Source organism: Diospyros lotus, chromosome 3 (assembly GCF_014633365.1).
Source record: "Diospyros lotus cultivar Yz01 chromosome 3, ASM1463336v1, whole genome shotgun sequence".
Taxonomy (NCBI): Eukaryota; Viridiplantae; Streptophyta; class Magnoliopsida; order Ericales; family Ebenaceae; genus Diospyros; species Diospyros lotus.
In genome coordinates this window covers 15225290-15243428 of record NC_068340.1, presented here as the reverse complement: position 1 = coordinate 15243428, position 18139 = coordinate 15225290, and the positions used below count along the sequence as shown (strand labels likewise).

Below are 18139 nucleotides of genomic sequence, written 5' to 3'. Positions count from 1 at the left end.
CCAGCCTTGCCTTTTCCCCGAACTACAACACAAATTGACTGGGACTATTCTCTAAAATTGGTTCCATTTAGTTTATGCTGAGTAATTTGGAGGGAATGGCTGTCAAGAGCCATTGGAATAGCTGGAACTTGTGCATTCCTCATTGGAGGAGGTATGGTGGTAGATGCTTCACTAGTTGATTGAGTTTCAGCCATGATGTGAACTTAAAGGAGTCTTCCGGTCGTAGGGGAAGAAGGAACTTCTGCCATAAGGCCGTGTGTCTGATACCCTGAAAAATAAAAAAGGAATGTTGGAAGTTTATGAAAAATGTACTTCCACAAATTCATTGATTTGAGGGATATACTATATATACACAATCTCCTAAAATATAGGAATAGATTACAACAACATATTCTAGATTAGTATTTATTTGAACTTAGACTTCCTTATTGGTGTTGGGGCAGCATTATCCTTCCTTTCCTTTATCTCCTTAGTTCGAACTCTTCTTAATCTTTTTCCATCTTAATCTCATTTTCTTATCTTCTTATCTACCTGTTTTCAGCTTGAAACTTTTCCTTTATCAAGAATAATTGATTAGATTGAGTGATCATAATGAGTTGAGAAGCAATAATTAACACAATTGTGAACAGTTAGACTTAAACTGTTAATTCTGTAGTATAGGTCTGACACTGTTACATGTAACTCTTTTTGATCATGTATGTAAAAAGCATAATTCATATGAATTCCAAAAATATTGTTATTTATAAACTTGGAAATAAAAACATTGTGATTTTTGCTTCTTAGGTATAATCCTGCATGATGCTTGTGTAGTCTTAGTTAGTCCAGGTTTTCACTAAAGAGAAATGCATTTATGTTGACAATGTAGGCATATTATGGAATCCACCTACCCAAGAATTTGAAAGAGGCTGATATTGCTCGCAAAAGGCTTATATTTGATGAGTTCTTTTATATTCAGGTGATATTTTGTTGCTTTCATATTTTAATTTTTTTTTGCATATTCTTTAATGTAAATTTAGCTTGTGTTATGCTGTATCAGATATCTCTACAGTAAATTTGTTGTTTTAAGTTCCCCATCATGCTAGTGATATTAGAAATTATCAACTCTGCATTCCTATGTGTTGATTGCATATAATCCCTGATTATGTGAATAATATTCTATCTACAGTTGGGCCGTTTGTTTCAAATGCTTGAAGGTCTCAGTACAGACATAGAGAAAGAGGGGTTGTTGGATAAGTACAGGAAGCCTGAAATAAATGCTGTATTTATGGATGAATGGTCCGATCTCACCAAGAAATTTCTGAAGGCATTGCCTTATTCACTGACTTCTAGTCAGCTAACAGCTGTTTCAGAGATTGTTTGGGATCTTAAGAGGCCAGTTCCCATGAGTCGACTTTTGCAGGTCTAAAATATAAATTTCTTTCTTTGACATACTGCTGTTCTTTAATTTGTATCTCATGCTAAACCAATTGTCGCGATTCTGTAGTCGAGATATATTGATATCTGAAAGATCGTAAGATCTTGTCATTTGACTTATAAAGATAGTAGTTGTACTAGTTCTGGTCAGTTGGTTTCCCGGTTAGCTTTCCCTCCTTGAACCAGTGCCCCACTTAAAATGCCCCCTTGGCAAACTCTTACAGCAATGAGGAGACCTCGCTGATCTTGTATCCTGGCACAGAATGCCTGCATAACACTTGAATATCTTGAGTAGATGTAATAGACTCTCAATGGACCCCTTCAAACCCAAAAGAGTTGGGCTTAAAACGCTTTTGGATCCGGACTTATAACTCTGTTTTATCTTGCTTGATATTAGATGCTCAATGGGCCCCTCAAACCCAAAAGAATTGGGTTTAAAAAGCTTTTAAATCTGACTTAAAACTCGGTTCTATCTTTATTACATTAAATGCTTAGATTGTGATCTCACCTATTATAGTTTGTGTTAGGCAAGAGGCCAATCCATTGGTTCCTACATTTTTCATACATGCGAAAGTGTATTTCAGTTATGTGTTTGAAGATGCTCCAAGGACAACAACTCACCACTCTTTCTTATAGCAAGTGCTTCTGTTAAGTTTTCCATATATGTACTTGCGCATGGCATGTTTTAATTCATATTCAGTAGAATAGTTTATATATCTATTGCATGAGTTCCTTTGAACAGTTGAAATTTCCAACAGAGTTATTGTTGTGAAACACGCAACATAGATTTTGGTTTTTGGCACTGAGATGTTTAGATTCCATCCTGAATCTGTAGTTGTTATTGCATGTAAAACAGTTTGAGTGAATAATACAATGATTTTCTTGCATAAATGATAAAACAGTGGGTATGTGGTATTAGTGTGACAACCTGCTCTCCTGGGGACATCCTTCACTTTTTTTAAAGTGACTTCCCCCTCCACCCTTCTCTTGCATAATATTCCTCATTCTTTATCACTTAAAACCTGAGAAGAGTTAAATTTTCCTTCTTCCATATCCAGGATCAAGCTGAAGCTCTTGTATTCATGTGTTTACTTCATAGTTTATGGTTCCACTTCAATCCTTGATTTCCTTTTTAACTGGTCTACAATCGATCAGTCAGTCAACTAATTGAGTGTTAGATCACCCCCTAGGGCACAGTGCCCGGTTAGGGGCTTAGCTCAGCCCATTGTTCATGACACAGGTGTTGCTTCAGGAAATTTGGAATCCTATGGTCCCTTCAGTCGCCTGACAAATTCTCAGTCAATAGTTTTTGCTTTTTTGGGGGTGCTCAGTCGCCACATCAGTCAATTGCCATTGTCTCAATTGACGAGTTTTATGTCTTGGACACCGTCAGTTGCTTGCTCAGCTGGCCAAAGTGTCAACTAAGCCTCCTCAGCATTCTGATTGAAGCTTCTAAATTCGGCCTGGGGCCTTATCTACATTTCAATATCATTACTTTAGCCAATTTAAGACTACAAAAAACATATATAAAGTATTTCATAATTTCCATTTGTCGTACTCTATGGCAACTTATCTTCATTTCTTCTTTAAAACAGCATGTATGGAAACTTTATCTCCTTTTCTTCCTTTATACACCATCATATATTTCACATTCTCTCAAAAATCCTTACAACTAGTGGATTGACATCAAGACCCATGAACTTCAACTTTACAACCTTTTGTATGACAATGCTATAAACACAATTTCACCTATCCATATAGAACCATCTAGGCCTTCTTGCACATGCCATTAACAACTGAAACAGAGATAGAAGAGGTAGAGAGAGAGAGAGAGAGAGAGAGAGAGTGAATGGAGGGAAAAACTCAGATCTCTGAACTCTATTCAGTTATATTCCTGCCAGGTACAAGTATGTACAGCACACAAGCTATCTACAACATACAATCTAACTAACTTTATTATGCACAATACTAACTGCATTCTCAACACTCCCCCTCAAGCAGGCGCATGCTTGTCATATGTGCTTAGATTGGTGCAAGTGTAGTTAATCCTTGGACCTTGAAGTGTTTTAGTGAACAGGTCAGTCAGCTGGTCATTAATGCCCACAAAACCAGTTGTAATCCCACCAGAAAGCAGGTTTTCATGCACAAAATGACAGATTATTTCAATATGTTTGGTTCTCTCATGAAAAATTGGGTTAGAGGCAATAGAAAGAGCAGCCTGGTTCTCACATATGAGCTGCGTAGACCATGAATCTCCAAACTGCAACTCTTTAAGAAGCTGTTTAATCCAAACCAGCTCACACGAGCTAGTGCCATGGCCTGATATTCTACCGCTGCACTAAGTGCAGCCACAACATGCTGTTTCTTACTCTTCCAAGAAATCAAATTGTCTCCAATCATTACACAATAACCTGAAGTAGAGGGTCTCAAAAGGACAACCAGCCCAATCAGTATCAGCATGACCTATAACTTGTGTCTGGCCATTATCCTGAAATAACAAACCTGTACCAGTTGAGCTCTTGATATACAGCAACATGCGCACCAAACCATGCCAACGACTCTAATAAGGTCAATCCAAAAATTGGCTAAGCACACTGTAGAAGAGAATATTGACTTAGAGTAGCTTTTATCATTTCATCGTTTGTATTGTGTTGGTTACTCGTTAGTTATGATTTTTGTTACGGCTGGTTTGGTTGTATTATTTGTTTTGCTTACAGCTGTAGCTGATCGTATCTCAATTGCTGATTGTATTAGCTGTGTGAGGAGTGGCTAGAGTTAGTATATAATCTAGCTCTATTTCTGTTTTGGGTTAGAGGTTGAAATCAATTTAATCGAAGTCTCAGAATTCCTTTCCTTCTCTGTTTTCTATTCGACTTCTATCTTTCGTTTCATGGTATCAGAGCCTTAGGGACTAACGTCCATGGCTTCTCGTGATTCAACCTCGTCTTCTTCTTCATTATCATCTGCATTTTTGTTTGATTTTTCATTAGTCGCTAAGAATCTTAGTTTCGTTCCTACAAAACTAGATTCAAACAATTATTTGTATTGGAAGGCTCAAGTTCTAGCCACAATTAGAGCATTTGATCTGTTATCCTTTATTAATAAGATAGATCTTCCATCAAAATACATCTCTTCTGAGAATGACGAGCCTGTTGTCAATCTGGAATACTTAAATTGGATAAGATCTGACCAGCTCTTGCTAGGATGGTTGTTTTTGACTATCGACAAGGAGGTTTTTGGTCAGGTAATTCAACGTGAATCGACAGCTGAGGTATGGACTGCACTTGAAAGTCTTTATTCTAGACACACAGTTGCTAGAGCCTTTCAATTGAAACAACAACTTAGATCTATTAAGAAAGGTGACACTTCGGTGAATGATTATATTCTGAAGATTAAAACTACCAGTCATTCTCTAGCAACAATTGGAGAACCTATAAATGATAAGGATTTGTTGATGTCTATTTTACATGGATTAGGCGAGGACTATGAAACCGTTGTAAGCTTAATTACATATCTAATGGATGATATAAACCTAGAAAAGGTTCAGTATCTGCTTCTGATGCATGAGCAGAGGCTAGCTACGAAAAATGTGGTTAATATGTTGCCTACTAATACATTTGATAATACTGCTGTGAATGTTAATTTTGCTTCACATGTAAATAAAGGCAGTAATGGAAACACTGGTAGAGGAGGTTTTCCTGGAAGAAATGGTGGAAATTTTAGAGGAAATGGTTTCCGAGGAAACAGAGACAGAGGTAGATCTTATGGGAGAAGGATTTATTGCCAATTATGTGGGAAACTTGGACACCTTGTTGACAGGTGTTACCATAGGTTTGACAAAACTTTTCAGAGACAGTCTTTTGGTAGAGGTGGAAATGATTTTCAATCTCAAGCTTTAATGGCTAACCATGAGGCTAATGGAGTTTTCTTAACAGACTTAGGGTTTACACCAGAGACTCACTATGGTTTTTCGACTCCATCTTTTGACAATCAATCTCAGCACTCTTCAGCATCCTATCCATCTTCATTCTATCAGTCTTCTTCTTCCTATCAACGTGGTGATAACTCGTGGTGTGTAGATTCAGGTGCTACAAATCATATCACCTTAAGTTTGAACAATCTTTCTGTTCATACTCCTTATGGTGGTAGTGATAAAGTGGCAGTAGGTAATGGTAAGATGCTTCCTATTGCTAATATTGGCGTCAGTAAAATGGTTACTCAAACTTATCCTACATCTATCATTTCTTTACCTCAAGTTCTTCATGTTCCTAGCATGAAAAAGAATTTAATTAGTGTATCTCAACTCACTAATGATCATAATGTCATTGCTAAATTTTATTCCACTTTTTGCTTGATTAAGGACAAGGATTCGGGCAAGGTGTTGCTACGAGGAATTCTTAAAAATGGCCTCTATCAGTTGGATCTAGCATTTGTGCATGCTGCATCATCAGTTGTTCCTACTTCTTCGTCTATGGTTTCCCCACCAAAGTTTTCTAAGTCATTTGTAACTAGCCTAAACGTTTGTAATAGGCAGGTTTTGTCTTCGTTTAATACACCTAGCATGCAGTCAACTTGTATGGATAAAGTTTGTCAACAGTGGCATGCTAGGTTGGGTCATCCTTCATTTCGTGTATTGCAACATGTTATGAATAAAATCAATCTTCCTTGTTCTTCTAGTAATCTTTCTTTTTGCAACTCTTGTAAGATGGGAAAAATGCATCAGCTTCCATTCCAAAATTGTAAAATCACAGCTTTACATCCCTTGGAGTTGGTGTATTCTGATCTATGGGGACCTGCTCCTATTCTTTCTAGTGAAGGTCATAGATATTACATTGTGTTTGTGGATGCCTATACTAGATATACATGGTTGTATCCAATGAAACTTAAATCTGAAGCCCTATCCATTTTTCAAACCTTTTATAAGTTTACTGAGTTACAATATCAGTCTAAACTTAAGGCTCTTCAAACTGACAATGGTGGAGAATTTAAGGCCTTTTTGCCCTATTTACACACTTGTGGCATTCAACCTCGGTTTACTTGTCCCTATACACACCAACAAAATGGTGTTGCCGAAAGGAAATATCGTCATATAGCTGAAATGGGCCTTACTCTTTTAGCTCATGCCAAAATGTCTTTAAAATTCTGGGTAGAGGCATTTCAAACAGCAGTTTATACTATAAATTTGCTACTAGCCTTCCCACTTCAATTTCTTTCTCCATTTGAGAAATTTTATAACAAACAGCCCAGTTATATGACCTTACAGCCCTTTGGTTGTGCTTGCTTTCCCTATCTTAGACCCTACAACAAGCACAAGTTCAATTTTAATTCCACAAAGTGTGTGTTTCTTGGTTACAACCATCTTCAAGCTGGGTACAAGTGTATGCATCCCTCATGTCGCATTTATGTGTCTAGACATGTTAGTTTTAATCATGAGGAGTTTTCTTTTCCACATTTATTTTCATCTAATCATACTCCTCAATCTGAATCTAACATGGGTTTGCCCACTGCTGTTTTGAACTCATTTCCTTTTTCAGTCAAGTCTGGTCATTCACCTCAAGCAGCACTGCCTGATTCCTTAGTCTCCTCTGCCACTAATTCAATTTCGTTTGCCACTAATTCAAGCTTTATTGTTCCTGAGCAATCTCCTTCTGTTCTTGTTGAATCAACTCCCTATAACATTACCTGTATCTAATCCTATTGCTGTTCGAAATATTCCTGCATCTTCTATTCATCCTATGCTCACTAGATCTAAAGCTCGAGCGCTTCCTCTCACTTCTCCTCATGCTTTAGTGAGTTCTCTAGAGCCTAATTCTGTTCAAGAAGCTCTCTTAGACTGCAATTGGATCAAAGCGATGGAGGAGGAATATTCAGCCTTAAAGAGGAACAATACTTGGGATCTTTTTTCTTTTTCTCCCGATATGAATTTAATTGATTGCAAATGGGTTTTCTGAGTGAAATATAAGTCTGATGGCTTTATCCTTAAATACAAGGCTTGACTAGTTGCTAAGGGATTTCTTCAAACACCAGGGATAGATTTTGTTAAAACTTTTAGTCCAGTTATTAAAGCACCTACCATTCGGGTGTTATTTTCCTTGGCTGTCACCTTTGGATGGGAAATTCAGCAAGTTGATGTGAATAATGCATTCTTGAATGGAGATCTAAATGAAGCAGTGTTTATGAGGCAACCAGAGGGATTTGTTGATCAGTCTTTGTCTTCTCATGTATGTCGGTTAAAGAAGTCCCTCTATGTTTTAAAGCAGGCTCCAAGAGCCTAGTATACTAAGCTGAGGGTAGCCTTACAAGATTAGGGTTTCGTGAGAGCTGTGTTTGATGCTTCTTTATTCATTAAACGAACTCCTAGCTATATCTTCCCATACCTGACCCGGAATAGGGAGTGGCTGCAAAAGGCCTCCCGGTGATAAGGCTTGGTATTTGTGTTGCTAGCAGATGGCACATTGGTTCACATAGCGATGGATACCCCCCTTCATTCCAACCCAGTACACATTCACTGCTATCCTCTTGTATGTCTTCAAGAACCCTGAATGCCCGCCTGAACTCCCATCGTGCCCCTCTTGGAGCAATATAGGAATCAAAGTCGATCCCTTAGGCAAGTATAATAGGCCCTTGAATAAGAGCTGATTATTGACCCACTGATAGTTGAGCTTGGTCGGCGGATCTCACTGTATTTCTTGGATCAATTTTTGCAAATCCACATCTGCCTCCACTTCCTTAGCCAGCTGTTTAAGTTGAATAACCTTAGGAACTGTTATTGCAAAAAGACCGATTGAGTGATTGATCCTAGAGAGGGCATTTGTTGACTTGTTCTCCCACCCGGGCCGATATTGGATGTCAAACTGATAGCCCATCAGTTTCAGCAACCATTTTTGGTGTTCGGGACTCACTAATCTTTGCTCCATTAGAAACTTCAAGCTCCTCTGATCGGTGTGTATGATAAATTTTTGGCCCAATAAATAGTGCCTCCATTTTTGGACAGCGAACACTATTGCCATCAACTCCCGCTCATACACTGACTTGTTGCGGCCATGAGGATTAAGTGCATGGCTGTAAAAGGCAATGGGGCGATGCTCTTGTATCAAAACAACCCCTAAACCTGATCCGGACGCATCCGTTTCCACCTCAAAACTGTTTAGTGAAATCTGGTAATGCCAGCATTGGTAAGGTGGTCATAGCTTCTTTCAATTTCTAGAAAGCCTCCTCAGCTGTTTCATCCTAACCGAACCCGTTCTTTCGTAGTTTTTCTGTGAGAGGCCAAGCGAACTTCCCATAATCTTTCACAAACCGTCTATAGTACCCTGTCAGCCCTAAAAACCCTCGTAATTCCTTTACCGTACGGGGACTTCTATTCGTCTTCCAACAAAGAGCAGTCCAGTCCCTGCAACCTTGTCACATTCTTCCGCACCCTTCGATGGATCTTCCCTTCAGATTACTTTACACAAGTTGAATGGAACCAACTTCCAAGAGTGGTCCCAATCAGTTATGCTTGTGATTAAAGGAAAAGGGAAGGTAGGCTATCTAACCGAAGAAATCGTAAAGCCTAGCCAAGATTCAAAAACTTATGGAGTATGGGAAGCTGAGAATGCCATTGACATGGCATGGCCAGTGAACTCAATGGAGCCAAAGGTAGGAAGAACTTATCTCTTTTACAAAACAGCAAGCGAGATTTGAAATGCGGTTTGAGAGATCTATTCAGATCTTGAAAATACCGCCCAAAGCTTCCAAGTTCGATCCACCATTCGATCAACAAAGTAAGGTAACAACACGGTAACTGAGTATTACTATACCTTGACTGAATTATGGCAAGAGGTTGATCTCTTTCATGAGATCACATGGGAATGCTCGAAGTATAACAAGATGGTGGAGAAAGAGAGGATATTTGACTTCTTATATGGTCTAAATTCAGATTTAGATGAGGTAAGAGGATGATTGCTTGGAACTAAGCCCTTTCCCTCTATGAGAGAAGTATTTGCCGAAGTAAGAAGGGAGGAGAGTAGGAAGAAAGTGATGCTGCCTAGTGGTTCAACAAACGAAGGAATGTTACAGAATTCTACCTTAAACATATCCCATGGCCGGTCATCTATTACGACTAAGGGAGAGATGTAGCGAGTTAGGCAATGGTGTGACCATTGTAACAAGCCCTATCATACTAGGGACACCTACTGGAAGCTGCACGGGAAACCAACCAATTGGAAACCAAGGAACCAGCGAAAAGGTGTGCAGTCCGCCTATGTGGTGGAATCTGAAAAAGGGAATTCAGCCACAGCACCAACACCAATCTCGTTCACCCCAGATCAATTAGAAGCCCTCTAGCAGTTGCTGAATCAAACCAAGGTGCATAAGACAACCGAAAGTATGGATAGCAACAGCAATCAAGTGGTATCCTTAGCTAAACAAGGTAAGATCAACTATTCTTTGTTCTCCAAAAGGCTAACCACAGGTGTTTGGATTATAGATACTGGTGCATCAGATCACATGACTGGTGATCTTGAAATTCTATCTAATTTTAAATCATGTGATCGGAATATTACTGTATTTATGACTGATGGAACTAATACTTTAGTCCAAGGAAGGGGCACAACGTATGTAGCAGGGCTAAGATTAGAGTCAGTCCTTTATGTGCCAAACTTGAGATGTAACTTGCTGTCAGTAAGCAAGATTACTCAGGATAAGGATTGTTCAGTGATATTCTCTTCTTCTCATTGTGTTTTTCAAGACAAATCTTTGGGGAGGATGATTGACAAAGCTGAAGAGAATGGAGGTTTATATCAAATCGTCAATCTTGATTACCAAAAGGAGTGTAGGTCATTTATTCAATCCTCTTTAGCTGCAGTTTCATATTCTGATTTAATGTTATGGCATCAAAGATTAGGACACCTTAGCTTTGAGTATCTTAGAGTCTTGTACCCTTCAATTTCCATCAATAAAATTCAGGATTTCTATTGTGAACATTGCATTCTTGCAAAACAAACTAAGAGCACTCATCCAAAACATTCCTACAAACCGTCTCAGCCATTTCATTTAATCCACAGTGACATTTGGGGACCAGCCAGAATTTCAAATCTAACAAATACTCGGTGCTTCATCACCTTCATTGATGATCACACATGAGTTTGCTGGGTCTTCCTCATGAAAGATAAATCTGAAACGTATATGGTTTTCAAACGGTTTCATCTCATGGTTAAGAATATTTTCCAAACTTCCATTCATATTTTTAGAAGTGACAATGGTCGAGAATACTTCTCAAATGACGTTAACCATTATCTAAATGAGCATGGTATTGTTCACCAAAACTCTTGCCCATACAACCGTCAACAAAATGAGGTAGCCGAGAGGAAGAACCGGCACTTACTTGAGACAGCTAGGGCTCTGATGTTCACCAAATCAGTTCCTCATTCTTATTGGGGAGAGGCAGTTCTTACAGCATCCTACCTCATAAATCGTCTTCCTTCAAAGAGCTTGAACTATAAAACTTCCTTAAATGTCTTCCTTGAAGCTTTCCCTTACTATTCCAGGGCCTTAAAACACTCTTGTTCCTAAAGTCTTTGGGTGTACCTCCTTCGTACATCAAAACCAGTTAAATCCATCCAAGCTTGACCCAAAAGCACTTAAATGTGTGATTGTTGGATACTCCCCTACCCAACAAGGCTATAAGTGCTATAACCCAACAACCCGCGAGTTCATTATTTCTTGTGATGTCACCTTCCTTGAGAAACAACCATTCTTCCACAATACTACTCAAAATGAAAATCCAGTCCACAATTGGAGTACAGTCATCTCCGTGCCTCTCAATTCCCTTCCTAGTCTTCCCTCTAGTGAAACTCATCAAAGGGAGGAGAAAGAGGAGACTGAAATCCAGCAGGGTGATCAAGACCTGACTAAACCTCTAAAGGTTTATTCTAGAAGACCTAAAGCTGCTACTCTTCAGCCAACCAATTTGTCCAATCTGGAGGTAAGTCCAAGTCCAAACAAGACAGTTGATACTAATATCAATATACAACATCATCTTGTTGATGACCTAAGTGTCCTAATTGTGTTGAGAAAAGGAAGAAAGATGTGCACCAAGCATCCTATTAATGATTTCATTGGGTACTCAAAACTGTCTCCCTCCTTTAAGGCGTTTACTATCAGTTTAGACAATGTAGTTGTCCCTAGAAACGTTTATCAAGCATTGTAGGATGAAAACTGGAAGGTGGCTATTATGGAAGAAATGACAGCCTTGGACAAAAATGGTACATGGGAAATTATGGATCTTCCGGAGGGAAAGAAGGCAGTTGGCAGCAAGTGCGTATTCACTCTAAAGTATAAATCAGATGGAAGTCTGGAAAGGTATAAAGCAAGGCTTGTAGCTCAGGGATTTACTCAAACTCAAGGTTTGGATTATGAAGAAACGTTTGCTCCCGTGGCCGAACTCAATTCAATTCGGATTCTACTGTCCTTAGCCATAAACCTGGACTGGAAATTGCACCAATTGGACATCAAAAACGCCTTCCTAAACGGAGATTTAGAGGAAGAGATTTACATGAAGATACCACTGGAGTTTGAGAAAGACAATACAAGAGGTAAGGTATGCAAATTAAAAAAATCTCTATATGGCTATAGCAATCACCTAGAGCATGGTTTAAAAGATTTAGTGATACTCTATACAAGCTGGGATATAAGTAGGGACAAGCGGATCATACACTCTTTACAAAGATCAAGGAGGATGGTAGGAGAACAATTCTAATAGTCTATGTGGATGATATCATTATCACGGGAGATGATAACCAAGAAATTGAGAAGCTAAAAGAGTAGCTAAGGCAGGCATTTGAAGTAAAAGAGTTGGTGGAATTGCGATATTTTCTTGGTTTGGAAGTTGCAAGAAGTAAGAATGACATTTTTGTATCCCAAAGAAAATACACTCTTGACTTGCTAAAAGAGACCGGAAAATTAGGGTGTAAACCGGCAAGCACACCTCTAGAACCTAACTGGAAGAACAGAGAAGGAAAAGAAGAGCATCTAGTGGACAAAGGCATGTACCAATGATTGGTAGGCAAACTCATTTATTTGTCTCACATAAGACCCGATATTACCTATGCTGTGGGTATTGTTAGCCAATTCATGCATTCACCGATTGGGAGACACTTGGAAGCAGCTTATCACATTCTTAAATATCTTAAGGGAACACCAGGTAAAGGTCTTCTATTTACAAAAGGTCGAGATAGAGGTATAATAGGCTATGTAGATTCTTATTGGGCAGGTGCTGTGGAAGATAGCAAATCTACATTAGGCTATTGTACAAAATTATGGGGTAACTTAGTAACTTGGCGGAGCAAGAAACAACAAATGGTACCTCGCAGCAGCGTTGAAGCAGAGTATCACTCAATCGCTCAAGCAAATTGTGAAATGGTATGGGTGGAAAGATTGTTCAATGATTTGTCTATACCAATATTATCTCCTAAGTTTCTTTATAGTGATAGCAAATCAGCTATCAACATTGTCAACAATCCGGTGCAGCACGTTCGAATTGATCGCCATTTTGTCAAACAAGAACTTGAGGATGGCAATATTAAGCTAACTTATGTCCCAACAGAAGAACAACATGCAGGCATTTTGACCAAAGCAATGGGAAAACGAAGTTTTGAATATATAAGAAGCAAGCTGGGAATATTTGATATATATTCCTCAGCTTGAGAGGGGGGGGGGGGTGTTGAAAGATAAAGATGCAACAACCAATCCTAAAGGATTGAGAAGATGATCCGTGGATGAAGATGAGAGGAATAAGAGGAGGATAACTCTCCCCATGCTGATCTTATATATTTGTAGATTAATTAGAATTATTTTATCTTGTTATCTTGTTATCTTGTGCTAAAGTTTAGGAGTTTATCTAGTAGCTAAAGTTTAGGAGATAAGTTTGTATCAAACTAGGAGTCTTGTATATTTAATTCTAAACTGATAATGGAAAAGTTGTGTATGATAGTTTTGATTAATCTATTGGATTTCTTCAAAGAGAACGAGAGGGAATGAAAGAGGGAACGAGAAAGAGAGAAAAACGAGAGAAAGACTTTTGTATTATTCTCAATCCCCCTTCCTCATATTGCTGTAGGTCTCTTATAGAGCGCAACCATAACAACATTCTAACAATATAATAGTTAACTAACATAACAACCAAAACAATAAGCTAATTCCTTAACCACTTAACCCCCATCTAGTTAGCAACTAATGACACATACAAGTAGTTATTAACGACCATTTACTGATTCACCCCTAGGGTCGTGACACGGGCCCAATGTAATACCTAGTGTTACGTTTTGTATTAGATATATGAAAATGAATGTGGATGAATAGTATGTTGAGTGAGAATTGGGGTTGTTTAGGGTTAATCCTAAAGCGGAATTGTCCCTAAACCCTAAAATGTCCTGAAATGAGATTTTCGGATAGTGAGATTAGGAGACCTAGAAAAAATAAAACTCGATCTGGGTGCACGAAATGTTCTGGAAATGTCTTTGAAAGACCTATTGAATGCCCCAAGTTTGGTGTTGTGTAAAGGTCATTTGAGTAACCCTCATGGAATTTGGTAGTAGTTTAAAAATGAACTTCAGTAAGTTTTTAAATTGTTGTATTTTAAAAAAAAATCTGAAGTAACTTGCAGGTTTCCTCATTTGTGAAGTCAACACTAGTAGTTATTTCCCTAAGTGAATGAAAGGCTAGTTTCTACATATTAATTCTCATATTTCTTGTTCCTTGTGGATCATGTTTCCTTTATTTTTGAATATTGTTTGAAAGTTCTTTTTCTCTGATTTGAAACTCGTGTCTGTGCACTACCACTATACTGGGTTGAATTTCAGTCAAATACCCATTGCCTGACTTAAAAATTTTACTGGGAAACTTTTGCTGTAAAGATCCCGACATCGCACAATCATTGTCAACTGGATTTTTCCCTTCTTCCAGTCCTTCGGGTTTGTTGGACGCTAACAATGCCTAATCACAGTGACTGCTCCGTTAGCTGCTATCATCATTTGACTGCTCTGATGTTTTCGCCACCCTATCTGTTTTCATGTAGGCATTTGTGGACGTTCAACTGACACCTCAGTTGGCTGTTAACACTGCCTGTTAGCCACTTGCGTGGTCTTTCACATGCATGAGTACAAGAATTGTAAACTAGATTGATTACTTAAAGGAATTCAAATCTTTTGATACAACAGTCAGGGTCTAACAATTTGGATTTTTTAATCATGTCAGTGATGACATGGTGCAACTAAACAACTAGATCATGTTTTGAACTGCTTCATTATATTATGATGCATTTTTCATTTGATCTGGTACGAGCATTGAAATAAGTGCTTTTACTACTGTTATAAACTTGATTAATATTCTTCTTTTTAAGTAAAAGTAAAGTCAGCTTTTATTTTTCTATCAAGAGTGCTCTTTGACAATGGCCAGGAGTAAAATATTTTAATTTTTCTTAACTCAAAGAAAACGTAACAATTAAATTAACCAGTTGCCTGATATGTTGAACTGTTGCTCGGAAGCAATGAATTTATTAGCAAATATATTGACATAGTAATTGACCTGAAAAAGTCTGTTTCCTTTCAGGGTGATGTTGGGTGTGGGAAAACAGTGGTAGCTTTTTTGGCATGCATGGAGGTTATTGGTGCAGGTTATCAGGTGGGCAACATGAAACTTTCATTATTTTTCTTGCATAACAGGATAAATGGTATTGTTCAGTCTGGTTATGCTGTATCACAATGAAGTTTAAAGCATTTGATGTTTAGTTTCATCAAATTTTTACCTTGTTTTACTTGGTGATGTGGTACAAAACTGAAACTGATTGATAGGTTTGTTCTCTTTGTAGGCTGCATTTATGGTTCCAACTGAATTGCTTGCTGTCCAGCACTACGAGCACTTTCTTAATTTGTTAGAGAACGTGGAGGAGGTAGCTTATAAACCCTCTGTTGCTTTGCTAACAGGTTCAACCCCTTTGAAGCAATCACGGATCATTCATCAGGCATGTATTTTATCATTACCTGCATGGTAGATTAAGGCATTTTAAAGTATTTATCTTTGCTATGATTGGTTGACAGGGTATCCAGACTGGGAAAATCTCATTGGTAATTGGTACCCACAGTTTAATAGCAGAAAAAGTGAAATTCTCAGCTTTACGTATTGCGGTGGTAGATGAGCAGCATCGTTTTGGTGTGATCCAGAGAGGAACATTTAACAGCAAGGTGAGTTTGTTCTCACTGATGACACCTGCAACTGAACAGGAGAGCAATATGGACTAGCACTAGGCCGTTAATTTGTTTCGAGCATCTCTTTAACACTGTTCCCTATTTCTTCCTTTTGAAAATATGGAAATCGATAAGGTTGAACTTTAGTAGGTGCACTCCCTGGTAACAAAGAAATCTGGTGATCATGTGACTGGGGATGAGGAAGTCCCTGTCATTCACTGAACTCCTCTGGAAATTCTGTTAGCAATGACTAAATCTTTTTACCTAGAGTCCGTGAAGAACACTCTCCATTCTATGGCCAGTAACAACTGTGATTGTATTGCCACTTTTTCCCTTGAGAATCACCTGTTTTCCATTGAGAAAAGAATTTCATGATCAATTTAGTAAAATTCCCTGAAATATCGCCTAGGGTCCGTGACAATTCAATCCCAAGCACCACTTGACGTGGGACAGTAGGAAAAATTGCAGAAATTAAGAAAGAAAGAGATGAGATTAAGAAGAAAAAGAAGCTTGAAGAAGAACAGAAGAGAAGAAAAGAAGGGCTTTAACCAAGAGAGAAATTCAATGCCAATGTATTCAATATCAAGAACTTAATTAAAAAAGTTATATCAAGAGCCTATTTATAGGCCAAAACTAAATCAAAATGGAAAGAAATCATATAATCAATATGATTCCAATCTAAATCCTAAATCCTAAATCCTATAACATCTATAATCATCTAATAAAAATGGAAACAAATCAAAATGATAAGATGACAAAATAAATTCTAATCTCTATAATTAAAATAGGAAACATATGAAAATAGTCCTATCATTGTCCCTATCACCACTTTATAGTCCTCCCATTGTAGTAGGGAAAAATGCACAAAAATCTTGACCCTTTATGTGAGCTTCACTTTGTGACGCTATCACAGATTAAAATTTGTCCATCAGCAACCTTTTCCTCAAACTTGTCACATTGCTCAACAAGGTAAGCCAATACTGTAGCAACCTTATTATGAATAAAATTATTAGCGCTGCTCGTATCAATCGAAACAGTAACAGATTGGCACTTTTTCATAGTTTGACGACTAGAATAGCGAGCTAATGCATGAATCTCTCTCTCTCTCTCTCTCTCTCTCTCAATACCTATATACAGATATATGGATTGCTTTATAGTTTTTTTATCATCTTCCTATCCAAGTCCAACTAATGTGTAACCACAGCAGTTGTTTCAACTTGACCATTAAATTCAAAATTAGGGTTTCTGGTCTCCCCGATGATACAGATTCTAATGTTTATTCCATTAGATTGGATTATTGCCAAATGTTTATTCATATATTGTCCATAGACCCACTTGTATAAATCCTTTTGTTAGTCTTTCTTTTTTTGTGGTTGTTGAGACTATTTTTTGATTGTATTGTTGGTATTGGATGGTGGGTTTTGATGAATCTGAGAGTTGTTCGGACATTTTAGCCTTGCTATATACTATGCCATCCATGACAACAATGACTAACTGATCCAAATAGGGTTTATCTAATAGAATGACTAACATAAATACACATCTGTTGGATATCTAATACTATAGAATCCATCTTCCACTAGGAATTGGTTTGTTTCTGTTAGGATTTAGCAAGGAAAAATCTTGTATATTTCCAGCAAAGTAGACTCACTATGTATACAGTTTAGGAGATGAACTACCCACTTCCTTAAAATAAAGAGCCACTATCTAACCACCTAATCTGAAAAGTAATATACAGTTTAGGGTTTCATTACAATATTATTGTATCAATAACTATTATTTTTTGTGGTATTATAATAATATTAGAGTTCCGACCTACTATTAATAATAAGAAAAGTAATATTATAATAACAATGTAGTTATATAGTTTTTAATCTTAATCTATTTTAAACTTCATATTTTACTATGTATATTGATATTACTATGAATAAGTTCAATACTAATTTTGGTAATATCAATTTACTATTGGAACTAGATTCATTAGAAATTATCTCAGATAAAAAATATTAACTGAAATACTACATATATTTAATCACCTTGTGAAATAATAATAAAAAAAACCTTTTAGGAAACAAGGTTTCTTGGTTCTGTCTTCAGAATTTTGAAAACACGCAATATTTTCAGTTTTTGTGATCCTAAGAAAATAAACTGACCACAAAAGACTAGAATGAGCATAAAATAAAAAGAAATTTGAAAATGAACACATAAAACATAAAACGAATTCAAGTGGGCCTTTAATCATTCCTGAAATTGCATATATGCTATGGCAATTATATTTCATATTCATGCATAAATGTGTGTGTGGTTTCATGCTTTTAGACATTCTGGTTTTGTACTTGTGATATTTTCATCTGCAATGACGAATCCCTAAGTAATGTGATTTTTCCCGTGTATATCCTTTTCTTTCATACAAATGATGTTCATCTGCAAATGTTGTAGGCTGATGAGCCTGAATAGAGTGGTATCTGGAACTTGTAAGAAAATATGATAATGTTATTATT

General features: G+C 37.4%; 1 protein-coding gene across 3 annotated transcripts in view; it reads left to right on the top strand.

Moving 5' to 3' along the window:
- The first annotated feature begins 824 nt into the window (after positions 1–824).
- LOC127796823 (ATP-dependent DNA helicase homolog RECG, chloroplastic) overlaps positions 825–18139 on the top strand; it is a 71720-nt gene continuing 54405 nt past the window's right edge. For all 3 annotated transcript variants that reach the window (XM_052329224.1, XM_052329225.1, XM_052329223.1), the window contains exons 1-5: positions 825–955; positions 1166–1399; positions 15004–15075; positions 15263–15415; positions 15492–15635. In XM_052329224.1, coding sequence (XP_052185184.1) covers positions 1184–1399; positions 15004–15075; positions 15263–15415; positions 15492–15635 — 585 coding nt within the window. In that variant the 5' untranslated portion in view covers positions 825–955; positions 1166–1183. The remainder of the gene's footprint in view (positions 956–1165; positions 1400–15003; positions 15076–15262; positions 15416–15491; positions 15636–18139) is intronic.